The 20,922-nt window shown below is 39.7% G+C and overlaps 1 protein-coding gene across 1 annotated transcript in view; it reads right to left on the bottom strand.

Annotated features, from left to right (window-relative positions):
- The window catches only part of LOC123037657, a 44,296-nt gene extending 23,624 nt beyond the window's left edge, over positions 1 to 20,672 (bottom strand). The window contains exons 1-3 of the mRNA XM_044459314.1: positions 20,469 to 20,672; positions 10,831 to 11,083; positions 6,760 to 7,256 (exon numbers count right to left, since the gene is read on the bottom strand). Of these exons, the coding sequence (XP_044315249.1) occupies positions 6,760 to 7,256; positions 10,831 to 11,083; positions 20,469 to 20,672 (954 nt within the window). The remainder of the gene's footprint in view (positions 1 to 6,759; positions 7,257 to 10,830; positions 11,084 to 20,468) is intronic.
- Between the last annotated feature and the right edge of the window lie 250 nt (positions 20,673 to 20,922).

Here is a 20,922-nt window from a genome sequence, read left to right as displayed (position 1 = left end):
CCGCTAGCCCTGAATAACACGCCACTTCCACAAGCTGACGATGTAACGTACCTTGGCATCCACCTAGACAGGAGACTTACATGGCGGAGACATATCGAAGCTAAGAAAATTCACCTAAAACTAAAATCTGCCTGGATTTCAAGGTCCTGCTCTACAATTCAACGCTTAAGCCTGTCTGGACCTACGGCTCCCAATTGTGGGGAAACGCAAGCAGCAGCAAAATCGACATTATTCAGCGAGCCCAATCAAACATCCTGAGAACTATCACTGGGGCACCTTGGTATGTTCGGAACGACAACATCCACAGAGATCTTGGCATTCCCGAAAAAGATTAAATATCAAAACAAAAAGCGTCCTACCACACCCAGATAACTTCTCATCCAAACCAGCTCGCGTGTATTGCGAAGAGTCTATCAGACACGGCGGAATCGATTTCCTTTACTACAGGGCTTTGAGCGCGTGGTATATGTTGGACACGCGTTGACTTTTTGAACTTTTCGCTGTAAATTATGCGTCTGTTCGCTTGGCTGAACGAATCGTAAAAGAACGCTTTGGATGAGCGGAAATATTCTATTGGAAGGTTGCCAGATCGACTTTTGACATTCGTCAGCCAGATCATAGACCAAGTGAACTATCGCTGTTAGGGTTAACCGCTCACTCCGTGCTGTTATGGGCAAGTCTGTTGTTGACGACAGTTAAGTTTGATTTTTTGGACAACAAACTTCGAACCCTCACACAACTGAGGATCTTGCAGCCTTCCCAAAATACTTCCGGCGTCGTATTTGAGTAAGTGTACACGTATTGAGCGCTTTGGTGGCGCGTTTTTGTCACTCGTCGCATGCGGTCTTTCAACTCCTTGTAGACCACACAGCCCCTGTAGTTTGCCGTGCGATTTCCTCCACAGTTTCCACATTTCTTCTTTTGGGGGTCTTCCTTGTTGGCAGGGCATTTTGCGGAATGTGAAAATCTCCACAAACTACACATACTGATCAAAGTGTGCAGTATGTTCTGGTGTCCATACTCCTGACAGTTTGTACATTGCACTGGCCATTCCTTTTATGTGGTTCTTCTTAATTCTTCGGTGCAGTAGGTATTGCAGTTTATAGATGGGGTGCACTTAATTTTTCTTCAGGGCTCTTCTGTCTGGCTCTAGCTGTACTTTGAAGAGTGGTTGCGGCTTTTTGTTCCTGTTAATAATGTTACTAACGTTCTTTGCAGAAAAACCTTTTTCTTTGAGGGCATCGATAACTTTATAGGGGGTTACGTCGGGCTCGATCCCTTTTAGTGCAACTTGTAACTTGCTTCTTTCTCCCTAATGTAAATTGGTGGGGGCTTTGGTTTGGGTTGGGTCTCTTTACCCAGATCTGGTTGAGTTTCAGCTGGGAAGTTAAATCGGTTGTTGTTGGATCTCCCGGGTAATTCGTTGTCTCTTTGGACACGGTTTATTTTTGGCTTATTACCCACCGCGGTGTTCTGCGCACTAAGCTTACGATTAAATTGGATGTAGCGCTCCATGGCAGTCTGTATGACCGGGCCCGCTTGTTGAATATTGTTTTGGTTTTCTTTTGTTATCATAATTTTAGTTGAAGTTAAAGTTAAAGTTGCTCTTTGGGTATCGACTGACAGTAGAGCCGGGTGGGTCCTTGTAGACGTTTTTCGAACTTCGCTATCGTGCGCTATCGGCACACCGAGCTTATGCGCTCCTTATTTGGTTCGTCGGTCATTAAACTTTTAGCGTGGCACTATTATAAAATAATTTGCACTTGATTTAATCATATCACGGATTTTTTGTTTTAATTTTGTTTTTTTTTTTTGGCGTCTTTTCGCTTTTTTTATAATACATCAATTTAGTTTTTTAATTTGATTTGTCTTTAATACAGCCACTTTCTTCAACTCTTTTATTCCCATCGGTTTTATCAAAACAATTTTCATTTTCTTACAGTTAATTCAAACATACATTTAAATTCCGTTCGCTTCGCGAGTGAACTATAAATTTGTGTGCACTTGTGTAATAACACTAAAAAATTGTTTTAATTTCGTAATTCTGTTCTGTGTTTTCTTTTCTTGTAATCTCGCCGTTTCTCTTTTGTGCGTTGACCGTCGTAAGTCGTAGTGCTGTTTTTAGTGTTGCTTTTGCATGCACTTTAACTAATTTACGCTTCCGCTCTCTCGCTCTTTTTGCTTTGAAACTTCTAAGCGTGCAGTTTCTGCGCTCTTGCGGTACTTATAACTGCTCGCTTATAAATTTCATTTCGTTTTCTTGGTACAGTGGTTCCAATAGATAATAACGAATAATAATAATTTAGTCTGCTTCTGCAAAAAATGCAGCCTCGTAATAAGAGCTGACCAGTCTAATATGACTTGCTGGCTGTGTGAAAATATGGTGAACACTGAGTGCGCCGGTTTTACTGGCCGGACAAGTGATGACCTTTCAAAGGGGCCCAATTTGCAGTTTTGTTGCGATGCTTGTGTCGAGGTTGCAAACGAGATGAAATCGTTCATGCGCCAAACTAAAGGCGGCCTGATGGGACTGATTAGCTGTTTCGGAGTTGCTAGAGATAGTTTTCGCCGAGCTGATGATCTCCTCTCTGCGCTGGATTCGCAGTTTAATAGTCGTAAGCTATTAGAAAAGTCCCCTAAGCGCAAAAAGGCCGCTGGTGGTAAGCAGCAAAAGGGGAACACCCCGCAATCGAAAACAAAAGAGCAACAGAGCATTCCGGCGAATCAGCAGCTGATTGCAGCAAAACCTCAAATGTTGCTAAGATCAGCAGCTAAAAAAGATTCGGTATCCGAACAATCCGACTTCTAAGAATTCCGATTTGTCCGTAGTGGATTCACAATTAGTGGATCCACCTATCTCTCAGAATGTAGCATCACCACCCCAAGGGACTACTGGGGCCGGACAATCGGCTCAAGTTGGTTTTGCAGAAACAATGTCTGCTCCACCAAAATCCCTTTCAGTGGTTCCACTAAAGAAACAAATTTTCGTTTCTCGGCTTTCCCCTGATCAAACATCTTCTGATGTATTGTCTTATATACAAGACAAAACTAAGCCGATTGTAAAAGTGTAAAGGTGGAAAAGTTTAAGTTTTCTTATGCTAGAGACATTTCATATTTCAAGATAACTGTCCCTAACGAGCTTTTTGAAGCCATATGCTCGGGCGACTTTTGGCCGGATAATATGGTTGTAAAAGAGTTCGAGGCTAAGATAAAGAAGAAGGGCCCGTGAGAGTAAAACTTCCTAGTCGAGGCCAAACCAGTGTACCAATTTAAAAAAACTAACTTCTAACCTCCTTCTTTCCTATCAGAATGCTAGAGGTTTGCGTAGCAAGTTCACTAAATTGTATTCCGATAGCCTTTCCTTTGCATCTCATATTATTGTGTTTACAGAAACCTGGTTAAAGCCGGAGATCTTTAGCTCCGAAGTTTTTCCAGGTAAGTACACAATATATAGGTATGACCGTCCCTCTAGACGGGGAGGTGGAGTCTTAATTGGAGTTGATTCAAACCTCCCGTCTGAGGAGTTATTTTTTGATGAATTCAATACCATTGAATTTATTTGTGTAAAGTTATCGCTTCCTGGTAGCTCTATATACATAACTTGCTCATATATTCCGCCGTTGTCTGAACTTCCTGATTATTTAAATCACCTTTCCGTTCTTAAGTCTGTTGCAAATAAGCTTTCCACTGAGGATGGATCGAATGTCTTACTACCTATAGGACAGCATGATTTTATTGACGGCCTGCTTGACATATCTCTATCTCAAGTAAACCATGTTCGAAATTCATTAGGTCGCCTACTTGATTTGTGTTTTGTATCAAATCCTGAAGGTGTGTTTGCGTCCAGTGTAGCACCACTCACGCAACCTGAAGATCCTTATCACCCTACAATCGAACATTCATTTGATACGGGTAGAGTTATAGAAGAAAAATCAGAAAAGTCATCCAAACGAATACATTCTTTTCGCAAGGCAGACTTTCTGAGGCTAAATAATTTTATTTCTGGCTTTAATTGGTCTGATCTTTACTTATGCAATAATATGTCCGATGCAGTTAATGTTTTTTACACTGCAATAAATTCAATTTTTAATTCCTGTGTTCCGTGGTACTATCCGTCAATTTCCAATAAATCACCTTTGTTTAGCAAAGAGATGACACACTTAAGAAATGTAAAGTCCAGACTTTATAGGAAATATAAATATAAATTACCGGTTCTCAATCTGTTTTTACTAGATATTTAAGTGCTCGGTCAAGATTTACCGTGCTTAACGCTCAGTGTTATAATAGTTACTTAAACCGTTGTAAGGTCCAGTTTTCTTAGAACACGAATTTTATAATTTCGTTAACACCAAGCGTAAATCTAATTCTTTTCCTTCCTCGCTGTCGTTCGAAAACATGACGGCAACCACAGATCAGGCAATAGCCGATTTATTTGCCCAATTTTTTCAAACGACTTACTCTACTTTAGATTATTCATCATAGCCTTATTCTTACACCATATCCAGGTCAAACCTCATAATCTGTCCCACTTTAACAGAAAGTTTTCTTCTTTTGGATCTTCTTCGTATTAAGGCTGTTTATTCGCCAGGGCCCGATGGTATTCCTGGGTGCGTGCTTAGGTATTGCGCTAAGGCCCTGTGCAAACCTCTTCACAAGTTGTTTATCTTCCCAACTTCCCAATTCCCAAATATTTGTAAGGAATCATTTGTTATTCCTCTTTTCAAAAAAGGTAACAAATTAGAAGCCATTAACTACAGAGGTATTTCTAAGTTGTCAGCTATTCCTAAGCTTTTTGGAAAAATTATTACTCCTCATTTGCAGCACCTTTGTAGATCAATCATTTCTACGTGTCAACACGGATTTATTAAACGTAGATCCACAATCACAAACCTTCTAGAGCTCATTACATATGTGATAAAAGGCTTCAATAGTAGTTTTCAAACAGACGTCATTTACACTGACTTTGTAAATCACTTACTTCTTATTCAAAAACTTGACCTTTTAGGTTTTCCAGTTGATCTGCTTAAATGGATTTCAAGTTATCTGAATGGCAGGTCACAAAGGGTCCTTTTTAAAAATTAAATTTCTGAAATTCTCCGTGTTACCTCCGGTGTCCCACAAGGAAGCCAAGGTAAATTAATCAAAAGAAGTCTACTAGAATAAGAAGGTAAGATAAGATTTGCATCCCAGTTTAGGAGCCGTAAAGCAAAAAGAAGGAAGTTTTTTGTACAGATTCAATACGACCAATACGTATTACGTATTGTGGACTCCAGACCACCTTTAAATAAATCCAAGCACTCCTCTGGCTTTATTAACCATAGACGAAATGTGACTAGAAAATTTTAGTTTAGGGTCCAAGAGAACGCCAAGATCGTTTACAAGAGTTATTCTATCCAAAGAGCTGCCACTTAATGTGTAAGTCGCGTATATCGGATTGACCCGATAAAAAGTCATCAGCTTGCACTTGGATGCGTTTAAATTTAGTAAATTATCTCGGCACCAGTTTTGAAAATGATCTAGATCGGATTGCAAGTCTAAATGGCAGGAAATGTTCTATACTGCAGGCACAACTTAACATCATCTGCGTACATCAGTACGCGAGGAATGACTTATAATTGAGGGAAGATAAGTAATGTAAAAAGTAACGGACCCAGATGGCTCCCTTGTGGGACACCGGAGGTAACACGGAGAATTTCAGAAATTGAATTTTTAAAAAGGACCCTTTGTGACCTGCCATTTAGATAACTTGAAATCCATTTAAGCAGATCAACTGGAAAACCTAAAAGGTCAAGTTTTTGAATAAGAAGTAAGTGATTTACAGAGTCAAATGCTTTACTAAAGTCAGTGTAAATGACGTCTGTTTGAAAATTTTTTTTGTAATTTAATTTATTTAATTTATTAATTTATTGTATTTTAGATATATGGATTAAAAAATATGTGGAATTTTTATATTATACGTATTATAATAACATTATATAAAATTATTATCAAAATATAAATTAAATTTATATAAATATTTGTTAATTAACTATTTTCATTATTTAGAAAAAAGAGAAACCCAAAGGGGAACAAAAAAGGTTTGCGCGCTTTTCTTTCTAAACATAGGCGCGCGCTTTTCAAATCAAATTTAAAAGGCACTAAATCATTAAAGCTAATTTTTTTTTATTTACGAAATTCTAAAAATGGATAACTTACATAAAATGTACTTGTATTTTATTTAAATATACTCCTAAGGAAGCTAAATTTGGAAAATTAAACCATCCCTATAAAAATAAGTAATAAATATTTATCTATGATTTGTATATTAACTATTTATTTTATTAAATATACTAAATAACTAAAATAGTTAATATGTTAAATATTCTATTAAATTAATTAAATAATTTAAGTAGTCAATATACTGAATATACTATTTGAAAAAACTTAATACTTTTTTGTATTAATAAATACGCGACTTGGTGGATCTTTGACGATTTTAATAGCGACGAAGAGAGACGAAAGGGCTTTTAATTTCAATATAAAAGCCTAACTTAAGCCTAACTTAACGACGGGGGTGAGAGACGGGGCGAATTCGCGAGAGCGATTAGATCTTTATTGCGCTCCCGCTCCCGCCTTACACTATTCAACAAATTAAAATAAAGAAAAACGCAAAGTGCGCGAACACCGCCCCCTCTAAAAGGACCGCCGTCTTCAGCATGCCACAGGCAGCACCGCCAGCCTATGGACCGCTCGCCGATACGTCGCATCCTTCGTCCTCACGTCCGCCACTCGGACCTTGCCGTCAGCGCCGTCGTGCACCGCCACGATCCGCCCGATCATCCACTGCTGCGGTGGAAGATTGTCCTCGGCGACGACGACGAGATCTCCCACGTAGACGTTTGGAACCTCCTGGTGCCACTTGTTTTTTGCCTGGAGGCTCGAGACGTACTCCCTGGACCAACGCTGCCAAAACCTGTGCCTGAGACACGAGACACTGCGCCATCGTCGTAAGCAGGTTGGGCTGACTTGGTCCGGGAGCGCTGCTGAGGGTGGAGCTAGGAGGGGTCCGCCGATCAGGAGATGGCCTGGGCTTAGAGCTTCGCCGTCGTTGGGATCCGTGCTGATCGCTTCGAGGGGCCTGGAGTTGAGAACGGCCTCCACGCTGGTGAGGAGAGTTCCAAGCTCCTCCGCGGTCAGGATGTCTTCGCCGACCGTCCGAAGAAACGGGTGCTTTGCAGACTTCACACCTGCTTCCCAAAGTCCGCCGAAGTGAGGTGCTCTGGGCGGTATGAACGCAAACTCGCATCCTTTTCTTGATGCGAATGTTGCGATACCGCCCCCTGCTCCTCCAGACGGGCCCGGAACTGTCTCATGTGGCGATCGGCTCCGACGAAGTTCGTCGCGTTGTCGCACCACACCTTCTCCGGAATCCCGCGTCGACTCACGAACCTTTGGAATGCCAACAAAAACGCATCAGTGGTGAGGTCAGACACTAACTCTAAGTGGACCGCTTTGGACGCAAAACATACAAACAATGCCACGTATGATTTGTACGGTGGCTTACCACGGATACGATACGTTGTGTTAAATGGGCCACAAAAATCAACACCACAGATATTAAAAGGGCGGAGAGCTCGAAGTTTGTCTGATGGCAAGTTCCCCATGATTTGCGTCAAGAGTTGCGGCTTGCACCGAAAGCAACGAATGCAAGAACGAACTGTTCTGCGGCAAACTTCCTGCGCATTAACCAACCATATCTTTTCTCGCAACAGACTTACAAGAGCTCGAGAGCCAACATGACAATTTGTAACGTACAGGTAGGACACGTACATTTTAACAAACTGTGAGCCTTTCGACAACAACAACGGAAATTTGGCTTCGTACGGGATAGGAGCATTCAATAACCGACCCCCAACTCGCAGCAATGTCGAGGAACACCAATCTAATTTTTTCTCCTGGAGAAAAGGGCTTAGTTTTTGTATATTCGTTGCTACCCCTTTTTTTTTCGAATTTTACCCATGTCGTCACTGAACTCGTGAGATTGGATCACTTCCACTATTTTCTCGAACGCAAAATTCAGTTCTCTTGGTGTAATACTTTTTTCAAAGGGCTGCGACACTTTTTTACACCTTTGAATAAACCGTAAGACCCACACGAAAACCCTTAGAACCCTTATGTGCGACGAAAAGGATTCTATTTTCTGAAGCACATAATTGGGCTCTGGGATTACCACAAGCGCCAATGCTGATTTGCGTAATTCCATCGACACGACATCAGCAGGTACTTCGAAGTGTCGATTTACAGGAAAATCTTTTTCTGCATCGAGCAAAAACGACGGCCCAGCGAACCAAATGGAAGCTGTAAGTTCCTCAACATCACATCCCCGTGACACAATGTCCGCTGGGTTTACTTTCGTGGGGACATGTCTCCAGATTGCTTTTTCGGACCACTCTTGAATCTCCGCAACTCGGTTTGAGACAAAAACTGACAACGACGAAGGATGCGTTTTGATCCAATGCAAAGTGATCTCCGAATCCGTCCAGAGGAACACTTTTGCAATCGGAAAATTAAGCAATGGTCTTACACGATTATGGAGATCCGCAAGAAGGTGAGCTGCGCACAACTCAAGGCGAGGCAAAGTTTTCGTCTTGAGGGGAGCTACTTTGGATTTTGCTGTCAATAAAGATATTTTTAAACCTTCAGCGGTACTAGTGCGAACGTAGATGCACGCTCCATATGCTCGCATGGAAACGTCAGCGAAACCATGTATTTCTGCTGGGACTTTGGCGTCTGTATGAACGAATCGCGATACCTTGATCTTGGGCAGCTGCAACAGCGTTCCCTTAAAGGCTTCCCAAGATGTCTGCAGTTGCATCGGCAGCGACTGGTCCCAGTCTTACTTTCGAGGCCACAGTTCCTGCAACAACATTTTTGCCCTAGTCACTAGAGGACACAATAGGCCAAGCGGATCGAAAAGTCGGGCAGTCACCGACAGTATGTTTCGTTTTGTAGCACGAAGATCCAGGAAAGAGTCATCCAACCGAAATTGAAAGTAATCTTTACCCGGCAATTAAACCACGCCAAGGGTTTTAGTTACGTCTGAGTCTGCCGTTAGCGGCATGACAGCGCTTTCAGATGCGGACAACTCTGGGCAGTTAGAAAACCACTTTGCCAATTCAAATCCTGCCTCTTGCAATACCTGAGAAACTTCGTCTCGAAGGCTTAGCAGGTTCTCAACGCATCTGGCGCCAGTCAATAAATCCTCAACATAAAAGTCATTCTGAATGACCTTAGCGGCTTTTGGACACGAATCCTGCGCGATCTCTCCAAGCCGCATTAAACACCGAATCGCCAGATAGGGTGCTGGCGAAGTTCCATAAGTCACGGTGTTCAGCTTAAAGATTTTTAGAGACTCAGATGGATCTCGTCTCCACACTATGAGCTGAAAGTTCCGGTCAGCTTCGTCAACCATTACTTGACGATACAACTTTTTTACGTCTGCTGCAAGCGCAAACTTGTGCAGTCTGAACCGAAGAAGGGTCGAATACAGCTCCTCTTGAATGGAGATGTCATTCAACGCGACCTGCGTCGATGTACGGCTCGAGGCGTCGAATACCACTCTCAACTTTGTCGAGGTGCTTTGAGGTCGCAGCACGCATTGGTGCGGAATGAAATAGTGCGAACTGTCTGGAATTTTATTGTTAGTGGAAGACATGTGGCCCATGGCTTCATATTCTTCCATGAATTCCAGATACATCTTTTTTAAAGAAGGATCTTTGAAAAATCTTCTTCAAGAGTGTTTGGGTCAGATTTGAACGGCAAACGAACTGAAAATCTTCCGGACGACAATCTTTGAGTATTTTTCTCAAAGTGTTGCTCACAAAGTTGCTGCTCAGGAGTATGGACCTTGGCCTTGGGCGGCAAGTCCTCCACAGACCAAAATTTCTGCAGGGTTGTGTCTATTGACTCCAACACTTCCTCATGGCAGCTGAGATGTACCAACTTTTCAGCATTTCTTATTTTTTCTGAGGCACATCACCCTGACACTATCCAGCCGAGAACTGTTTTCTGCAAAATGGGAAACTCAGGCCCTTGCTTTATTTGGCCGACTGACAATAGTTCAAAGAACGAGTCTGCGCCTATAAGCATGTCTATTTTTTGGGGCTTGAAGAAGAATGGATCTGCCAATTGAATATTTTCAGGCACCCTCCAGCCGCTGGTGTTCACCGTTTGATCCGGATGATAAACAGAAATTTTTTTTAATATGTAAAATTCGGACGACAATTGACTGCTACCCACTCGCGACTTGACTATCGTGTGTATTTTCTTGGTTGCTTGAGCATTAGTTCCACCAATGCCCCGCAAGCTCAAACACACGTCACCTATTCCTAATCTGAGTCTCTGAGCGAGCTCGTCGGTCCCAAAATTTACTTGTGAACCAGAATCGAGCAACGCTCGAGCCAAAACTAATTCGCCACTTTTTGTTTGGACGCTCACGATGGCTGAGGCAAGAATAACTCTAGGTGGAGGTGGCAACGCGAGATTTGATGGCGAATAAATGTGCAGCAATGTGTGGTGTGAGGACTTACAAACCCTGCATCTCTTCAATTTGCATCTTTTTACCGTGTGGCCCTTACGGAGGCAGTTAATGCATAAGGGAGCCTTTTTTGCGAAATCGAATCTTTGCTGAACTGTTAGGGCAGCTAAAGGCAGTGCAATTTCCTACTTGATGTTCTGCTGAAATGCAAAACACACATACTTCGCGGTCGTCCATGGCAGCAACAAACGAAAAACTCCTGTTTCCATTCTTCTTTGGATAAGCCTGGCTCTGTTGAACAATTTTTGGCTTACAAGCTTCTTCGGCAACCATATGCTGATAGCGCTTGTTCAGGGCCGACTCACACTCGCTCCGAAGATGAAGCGAGGTATAATCTAATTGTTCTTCCCATTTTCTTTTAGATCCTGCATCGACTTTGCCCATTACTAGATGGATGAGGATGGCATTCGTAATACGTTTGTCATCCCCAATGGACAAAAGAGAATCGTACAGCGCTGTGACTGTGTCGATCAGGTTTCTCAAGGCGGTAGCTGATGGCTGGGAAATCTTTGGCAGATTAAACAGTGTCGATATATTGTCAAAGAAAATTAAACAATCATTATCGTACACCCGCCTTAGGCTAGCCAGAGCTTTTGGATAATTATCCGCGGTAACTTGGAATGCCCTGACTGTTCCTAGCGCGTCTCCAGCCAAACACGATATTAGATGGTTGAATTTTTCGATATCGTGCAGCGTGTCATTTTTGTCAACAAAAGTTTCGAAAAGGCTTATACAATTTTTAAATTCGGAATGTTTTCCGCTGAAGGTTGGAAGAGCGACGCTCGGCAAACGGCAGCGGAATTGTCAACGCTCTTACGCTTTGTTTCCGCAATTAGGAAATTAGCAACGATTTTGCTATTATCGCAGTCTCTTCGAACTCTTCGAGGTACTCATCATCTCCATCTTTCGCTTCAATTTTATTTTGTATAAGCGAAGCAATTTCGATGTGCGTATTTAGGATTTGTAATCGACATTCTAACTCAACCGTATTTAAAGAGAATCGACCCTCATTTAAATATCTCTGCGTTCGCTCTATACTCCTCATATATCCATCTCGTTGGTTTTTCAACTCTTCGATGTCCTGGTTGTTACTTTCTGATTTTGGCATTTTTTTTTTTATCGAAGAGTTTTAAATTTAATTTATTTTAGTTTTTTTTTTTTTATGTATGTAAATGTGTACAAGCAATTTTGTTTTTAAATTTATTTAATTTAAATAATAATAACCAACGAGAGGAATAAGCTGAACGCTAGCAGTGTAGGGGAGTTATTTAAAATGAATTAAGGAATTAATTTAAGGAATCCTAAATTATAAATTCAATATAATATGCCGAGCGCACGTAGTGTAGGGGAGCACACGCCAAGCTCAAACACCAAAAAACGAACAAACGTTTAGGCAGCGGCAACGCCTGCACCGTTCCAGCGATCGAAAACGAAAACGACGAAAGAGAACTCGAAAGAACGGGCTGCGCTGTCTGTGTGTGTGTATGTGTGTACGGCTGGCGGTGCTCAACGCAATGCTAACGGAGGATGATGCACTGACCGATAACTAAGGGCAACGAATATATAAACCTGACGCTTAAAAGCTCGGGAAATGGCGAAAAGCGAGGGAAATTTGAAGAAAATGCGCGGCAGAAAATTTGACGGGGATTTAATTCTCCAATTATAACTTTTCACAATTCTCAACTTTTGCCTTTTTAATTTTTTGCAAAGCTATAATTGGTGTTCACTACGATGAGAAATGGGGGAATTTTATTTAAAAAAAAAAAACCAAGATGCCGACAAATATTTATTTTATTTTGGTCCAAAGCGATTCACTTATGTATGGATGTATGTATGTATCAGAATTATACTCGTTAGTACATACAAGTTTTATTTATTTCTTGGTTAGAATGCTCGCTATCTACCGAATTTTTCACACGAATGCTAAAAGTTGAAAGATGGGCCAAAACACTATTAAAAAACGCCACAGATTAGCTTTCAACTTTTCGCACTCTATACCTGCTTGGCCAATTTTGGGCTTGAGACTTCCTTTTTTTCCATTTCAACAGCAGCAAGAGGGAGGGGTCAGCAGACTTCCAACGCAGTTCCAAAAGAAAACGAAAAATTCGTTGCCGTACCGACGCGACTTTTTGTTTTTATTTTTGGTGAAAATTAAGATCGCGAAAATCTAAATATCACGTCGGGGTCACCATGAAAAAACTTAATACTTTTTTGTATTAATAAATACGCGACTTGGTGGATCTTTGACGATTTTAATATCGACGAAGAGAGACGAAAGAGAGTGCGGTTTGGATCGAGTTCGATTTAACACTGGCTTTTAATTTCAATATAAAACGCTTAAGCCTAACTTAACGACGGGGGCGAGAGACGGGGCGAATTCGCGAGAGCGATTAGATCTTTATTGCGCTCCCGCTCCCGCCTTACACTATTCAACAAATTAAAACAAAAAAAAAAGCAAAGTGCGCGAACACTATTTAATAATTAAAATAGTTAATATATTAATTATACTACCTAATTAAAATAGTAATTTGTATAAGGAAAACTTATAAAAATGAATTGTAAGCGACCCTAATAAATAAATAATATTTTATTGATAATTAAAAAAAAAATGGCACCGAAAAAACATTCTAAAAAATATAACAAAACGCTTTCGACAACTTGGAAAAAAGTTATAAATATGTATGTACGTAATATTAAATATAATTATGATATCCTGTAGCTTAGTTTTATAATTAAGCATTTAATTCGTTTTATTACAAATAGTTTAACTTTTTATAAAATAATAATATTAGCTTTAAATATTTATTAGGTATACAAAAAAACGATGGATAAATAAAAATTAATATCTGCGTATCAACTTAAATGTTTCGTTTTATATGATGTTATTCATATTTACTTAAAATATTTTAAGTCATCAAATCAAAGTTTAATATATTTGAATAAAAATTAAATTTAATATTCCATTTTAAAGTTAGCCATGGATTAAAAAATAAAGTGAAATGTATTTAATTAAATATCCTTTAAATATATTCAATTTAAATATAGTTCGCTTTGTTTTTGTTTAGCAATTATATTATATTCAAATCTATTAAACTTTATTGAACAATTTTGAAATTTAATACAGCAGTTTTATATGTTTTGATTTAAAAGTTATGTTTTTAGCTTTAATTTAAATATGTAAAATGAAACTATGAATTAAATATGCAGATATTAATTTTTAAGGTATATAAAAATGTTTTACATCAAGCTTCATTGCCATACATATATACATAAATGCAATTTAAATAATCATCCTGTTCAATCATAGAAGTTCTTTTGACACACAATTAGTTTCTTAGTCCAGAAATGATTTCTGGACGAAAATCGTCTTCTCGAACAAATACGCACACATACGCACTTCCTTATTCGTGCAATACTATTTTTAGATTTTTACGCTATCAACTTTGTGCGAGCGGAGAGAGGGAATTTTCGTCGCCATCAAAAAACGAGCTGCATATTGCAAAACCAATGTACATAAGGGCGTATTGAATCAGTACAAAAAAAACTTTCTTCTTTTTGCTTTACGGCAAATGCAAATCTTAACTTACCTTCTTATTCAAGTAGACTTCTGCTAGTTTACCCTCCCTAGCCAACCGTAGAACGATGCTTGGTACTGTCTTCATTTATAACCTTATACATGGTGATATTGACTCCCCTGACTTGGTAAGTCGGCTAAACTTTTCTGTGCCAAGTAGATTAACTAGAAATTATATTCCCCTAATTTTAAATCATTGTAGATCTAACTATGTTTTGCATGAGCCTTTCGGAGTATTATGTTCTGACTATAATAGACTTTTTCTTATAATCTCAAATCTTGACTCTCTGCCGCTCTTAAAACGATTAATACTATCTTCATTGGCACAAAATTGATCTTACTATTACTTTTTTCCCCGGACTTTTACCTATATTTCCTTATCTCGCGTCTATCTTCTCGCGAATCGTGCCGTACGATACACGGATGCGCCCCTCGGTCGGTTGGGCGAGTAAGTGGGCCGTGGGACTCCGCGCGAAAAAAAAAGAAAAAATGTGATGATTTAAATATGTTTAAAAAAATGGTTGAAAATCCGACGAATTACAGATTAAAATGTGATAAAATGCTGATTAAAATTTGAGTTTTTCACTGATTAACTTCTATGATATGCCAATGTCAAATTCAACTCTATTCTGTATGAAAATTCATCGACTACTTATCACCAATGATGAATTTTTGGTGATTATTCATCAATTGAAAAATTGATAAACGGAACCGCAGAGTTATGGCATTAATGGGACCCCCCATTCTCGATTTCAAATTTTGACGATTTTCAATGGGGTGGTAAATGTAAATATATTATTTTTTTAGCTTGTAACTTTGCATCCATTTATTTGAAGTCTTAAAAAATAAGAAAAAAATTTAACATAATTTTTGGTTATGTTTTTTGTTGTTTTTTTTTTTTGTCATGGAACAAAAGCCCTTCTTTTCGGCGGCGCATGGGATTTCCGCTCACTGGAAGATCTGAAACCAAAAATTCCAACGGGATTGGGAAGAGTACATGTATGGCTATAGCATGAACTAGGATTATTAAATTTGCACAAAAATTAACAAAATGGCGGACCTTTGAACAAATCGGCTTCTTTTCAGCCACAAATCAAGTTGGAAAGTAAAGAAGATCTTCACCGATTTGATTTATCCTAGTTCACGCTATAGCTAGATAAATACAGAATAACGTATTATGAGTAACCTCATGCGCCAGGCGTAAAAATACTGTTTCGAGAAAAACGCGTTTAAAGTTTTGAGAAGCTCTTGCCGTCGCCTGACGCTTTCACCATCGGCTATATCTTCAAAAGTTATTGAAATTTTCACTTGAAATTTTAAAGGAACATTCTTGAATAGTTATAGGTCCGAATGAAATATAAAAAATCAATTTTTTGAAACCGAGACAAAAAAAATTGAATGAGCAAAAAATGAAAAAAAATTGAAAAAGTCGATTAAAAGTACTACTAGAAGTACTACTAATTTCGGAGGTTTATAAAACTACAACAATATACCACCGTATAGTCCCTGATCAAAGAAAAAAATTGTTCCTAAACGTCATCATTTGCAGATAAAACGGGCGGAAAGACGGAGGCTTATTCGAATTTTTATTTATTTGTCAAATTTTTTAATTTTTAGCTATTTAAATATTTTTGTTCTAATAAAACATTTTAAAATTGTTATGCTTTGGCTGCGGCTCGTGGGCTTATCTTGCACACGAAGTCTATTTTTAGTCACTGCTAAGCGGATCGCGAATCTTATTAACCATAAGCAAGTTTTAAGCTGTGTTTTATTTTGCCCTTCGCCATGAGCGCCTGCGCAAGCGAGAGGTTTTCACCAAGTTACCTTTCCGACTTCTTATCGTTTTGAAGTGAATATCAATTGCACTATAAATTAGTATAAAGGTTATTGATATAATGGAGAAATCATCTGCTCAATCGGGACCTAGTAATGGGTGCGAAAAGTTTGTGGAGATGAGAAAAGTTCATAGCTGATGCAGACCCTGGAAAAATACGCTGGCAGCTCCACGTCAAGCGTGCAGATTTAACTGCTTTACTCGTAGGTATGCCAGCATAATCAACGATCTCCACCTCGATGATGGCAATCAGCTGCAATACCACTACCAGTGTAAGATTGTGCTGTAGGACTACATACACCGGGTGTAGACGTGGCGTCTAGCATTTACCCAACTATGTCTAGTGAGAACAATTTGTCAAGATTCCTCAGTCTCCTTTACCTATATGCGTACCAAGTGAGAGCGATCCGCTTTCTTTAGAACATGCCCCTACAACATACGTACCTCATGGTTTGGTGTGTCCAGAGTTAATACAACTAACTCTGACGCTTTCTGTACAGCTGTAAGAAAAATTCAATTCTGGCATCATCAACATAAGAAAGAGAAACCTTACAGAATAGTGCTAAAAGAAATCCATGCTAATGTTCGCAAATCACATATAGAACAATCACTTAGTGACGACAGCTTTGTGGTACGAAATACATACTGCCCCAAAAAGGCAGACTGGAAGAACATTCAGGTCAATTGCGAAGATAATGAAGCTACAATAAAAAACAAAACTAGACAACATTTATTTTATATCAACCTTGAGCAAGGACCGAACGTTGCAGACGCGCTGAAAATAACACAACTTGGTAGATACAAAGTCACTGTTGAACGTGCTTTCCGTAAAAAACAGCTCTTATAATGTCAAAGATGCCAAATTTTTAGGCATTCTAAAAAGTACTGCCACCAGGACCCCCCTTTTGAAGTAAATATAGTGGTCCCCATCTGCCCGACTCCTTACTCTGCACAAGCGACATATGTTTGATCGTAAGCTGTGTAGGTAACCAAGCCTCGACAGACAAAGGTTGCCCTTTCAGAGCAGAAGGCCGAGGCCTAAGCTCCCGCCGACTGATAATCCTGGTACAAGCAACCCCGCTCGCTGCACCTCTCCCGGATACATACCTGCTTATGCATTGAGAGCCAACATATCGCATGCTCATATTGTTCGACCCAATAAGATCCGAAAAGGATTGACTATAGAGGCCAACAAAGCTTTCAGAGAACTGCTAAAGGTTCTTATTTCACGGATGCCAAAATGACTCAATCAATCTTAAAATTCGGATTGTGGATCCCTCGTGGATTAATAGAGGCTTTGAAGAACTTTGATTTCCTCAGCGCTCATAATATAGAGACAATGCTTGCCACAGATACGCAATTGCGCGATGGTTTGTAAGAAACGGGGACACCATGGGCAGGCTAAATGTACTTTTTTTAATTAAAAGTATATTTTTATTTAAAGTTTTTTGCTACCCATAAGACATTAGCTAACATTTCTTGCTCAAGAGTGTATATTTTTTTAGTTTGCAAATAAAAATATTCATTTATTTTTATATATATGTATCTCGATGAAAGATCGTGTGGTCTTCTTTTTGTTGGTCTACGAGTAAGTCTACTGGCCAGGAAGTTAGGATGAGAGCCAAGTCGTCTGAAGTAATTTTTCGCGTGCGTTTTACATACATCCCCTATCTTTGGGATTTTGAGATCTCTTTCGATGTCTCTAGTTCTCATGTACCAGGGGGTACATGAGGGGATTTTACTTTGTGCAACTTTAATTTTGTTGAGGTTCGATTTACCCGTTATGCAGTAGACTTGTAGCGCGTACCTTCAGATTGGGCTCAAGATGGATTTGTAAATGCTAACTTTGTTTGACAGTGAATGCTTATTTCTCGGAGACAGGAGCCACGACATCTGCTGCCTTTAAAAGCACTGACTGCTTGATCATTGTTGTGTGTCTCTGAAATGTAAGTCCTCTGTCCAAGATCACACCAAGGTACTTGTAAAAAGTCTGGTGACAGAGAGTAATGCCAAGCATAGTGATTCCTTAACAATACAAAGGTCTTTTCGCGAATGTGACACAAGCACATTTCCTGCAATTAATGCCTATGTTCCACTCAGTTGTCCTCATTTCGAATCGCGTCACATACTTTTATAATCCTGTTGTTACGATGTCTATGCTAGTACTCCTGACCATTACCGCAGTGTCGTCAGCATACGTTGCAATGAACAAGTTATCCTCGTCAACTTCTGTACATTCCTGAAGTATACAGCGAGTATAAAATTGCGCACAGTACACGGCCTTAGGGTACGCCTGCGGAGATAGGACGTTTGGACGATTTTTCACCGTCGACAACCACACAAAATTTACTCTTTGATAGAAAGCTTTTGATAAGAATAAAAAGCGGGGGTTTAGTAGAGACTTTAATTGGCCTATATGCATCGACTTCAGTGGGCTGCTTGCTAGGCTTGGGAATCATCGTAATAATCGCCGATTTCCATAAGGTAGGATAATGTCTTAGCCTCAGAACACAGTTGAACAGCAATACCATGAAGAGCACAGCCTTTATAGTCCTATCGTCAAGAAGATCCTCGCCTGGAGTTTATTTGGCTTTTAGATTTCTAATTTGAGTTTGGACCTCTTGTAGTGTAACTAGTTTCGTGGCTAAAGTCATTTGAAAAGGCCAGTCTAGGTGCATTTGAACTAGAGTTCCATTTTCTATCCGGGTGAGGTGTAAAGAGGATGGAAGAGGACTTCTTAATCTGGCTAGGAAGATTTTCCTGTTTGGAAGACGCAATAGACGCAGCCGTGTGTATTTTATCCATTAATTTCTGTACAGCATCTTCGATATTCTCTGGATAACATATTTCAATATTTAGTTTAATGCTTCTGTCCAAAGCATCCTTAAATTTCTCGATGGAAGAGCCGGGCGGGAGAATGGTTTTACTTCCGGACTTATATTGCACTGTATGGCTTAGTGTCAGAAGGAAGTTCATATTTTGTTTGGATTGACAGTTTGTTGATTGGAACCCCATTTGTAATGAAAAAGTCCAGAACCATTGGAGTAAGCCTGGTGTTAGATGAGAAAAAGGTAGGTTCACCAGTAGCAAGAACTTGGCGAAAGCTAGTCTTAATTGCTTCTTGTAGACGTTTTCCTCGACAACATGCCCTTAAGTTGCCCCACCATCGATGTTTCAGATTGTAGTCACCTCAAGCTAAAAACTTAGGACCCAGAGTGCTCAGAAGTTGGTCAAAGTCATTTTTTAACCAGGGCTGGTTGGAGGAAGACACAACGAAGATATTCTGATGACCCTACCACTGGTCGGAACATTTATACTTGCTAGTTGTAATTATAGGCTCATTCTGAAAGTGTTGAATGTTGGCTCTGATAGGTACTGCAGAACCGCCCTAAGCAGTATAACTTGGATGGTTAGCAGAGTATAGATCATAGCCAGGCATGTTAACTTTAAGTCCAGCCGCATATGAGTCTTAGTAATTAACATTATGTCGGATAAGTGGGCAAGAAGGAAAAGTCGAAGTTCTTCATTCTTTTTGTACTAGCTCACGAAAGGCCGTGTTCGATTCTATCGTTTCCGATACTATTTTGAGCAGTTGATCCAATGTAGCGTTAATATTAAATATTGTTTTCTCAAAGGTAGACAATTTCCTGTTTGAGTTGTAGTCTTCTCCAGAACTATGTGTGAGAATTTGTATAGCTGTAACGTTTGCAGTGTTACGAGAAATAATTCTTGTTATGTCTGCGTATGAGACGACATCTCTAACATCTTAAATTGAAGTTGAATTTGCGTTTCGGCTTTTATTTGATCTATTGCTGTTAATGCCGAGAAATCCTGCAACTGGCTTCAGCTTTTTACTCATTTCCATTCTGACTTTGCAGTCTTAAAACTGGCGGGGTGATTTTCTCCACAATTAGCACAAATGCATTGGTTGCTGATATTTGACACACACGATTTGGAGTTAGTGCGCACCTGCACAGTTCCCACACACAGTCTTTATGAAACAACAATTTCGTGTATGACCAAAATTTTGGCAGTTATAACACTGAACAAGATATTGCGAACAGCCTTCTCCACAGTGACCCTGTGTCTACCTATTTGCTTTATTTTTAATGATTCGGATACATTTCGAGTCTGCTTATAGTTGACATAAAATAAATATTGTCTTGTTTTTGCATTCCAAATTTCTTCGCTATCATAATCTTCTACATTAATTTCTCGCCAACTAGTCTTCCTTGGGCAGTATATATTTGATACGACAAATCATTTATCAGTAGGGACAGTAGAATGTATGTTCTTCATCACCAGTCTAAATGGTTTATACTCTCGGAGCTGATGATGCCAAAACTCAAAGTTTAAAGCAGTCAAGCTACGTACTGCTTTTCTGAATATATGCGAGAAATTTCATGCCTAGAAGTATGTATATCGTAATCCTCTGCGGAGATAATCTGATTTAGTGTACTTTTCAGCGATGCCGTGTTATTCACCTTGGGTACACAAATTGGTGGAGGCTTCAGATTAACCAACTGATTAGATCTCTGACCCTGTAGAGAATTGGGTTCAGAGGTCTCCTCGTTAATCTCCATCTCTTCCAAGGAGCTATTCTCCTCAGCTAGTGGTGCAAAGCGGTTATTGCCCAGACCATTTGACGTCGATGCATGGCTTGCCTTGTTTAAGTTACCTTTACTCATTTTCAAGTTGGCCGGTTCTCTACTAAGATCAGAAGGAGTCAGTTTTCTGCAAAGAGAAGAACTTCGTGGGCGTAAACATAGCATCAAAATAAGCTGAAATGGTACTAGTGGAGGCCCCAACGGTGTATTGTTCCAGAACAGGGACGAGTAACTGTTACTGTGTTGGCAGAACTAATTTTAGCAAATCCTAATTTTAGCAGTTAATGCTTATTTCTCGGAGACAGGAGCCACGACATCTTGGCTGTCTTTG

The sequence above is a fragment of the Drosophila rhopaloa genome, unplaced genomic scaffold (genome assembly GCF_018152115.1).
Source record: "Drosophila rhopaloa isolate 14029-0021.01 unplaced genomic scaffold, ASM1815211v1 contig_190, whole genome shotgun sequence".
In the NCBI taxonomy this organism is placed as follows: domain Eukaryota; kingdom Metazoa; phylum Arthropoda; class Insecta; order Diptera; family Drosophilidae; genus Drosophila; species Drosophila rhopaloa.
Note: the sequence above shows the minus strand (reverse complement) of the source record. Positions and strands in the feature narration are given on the sequence as shown.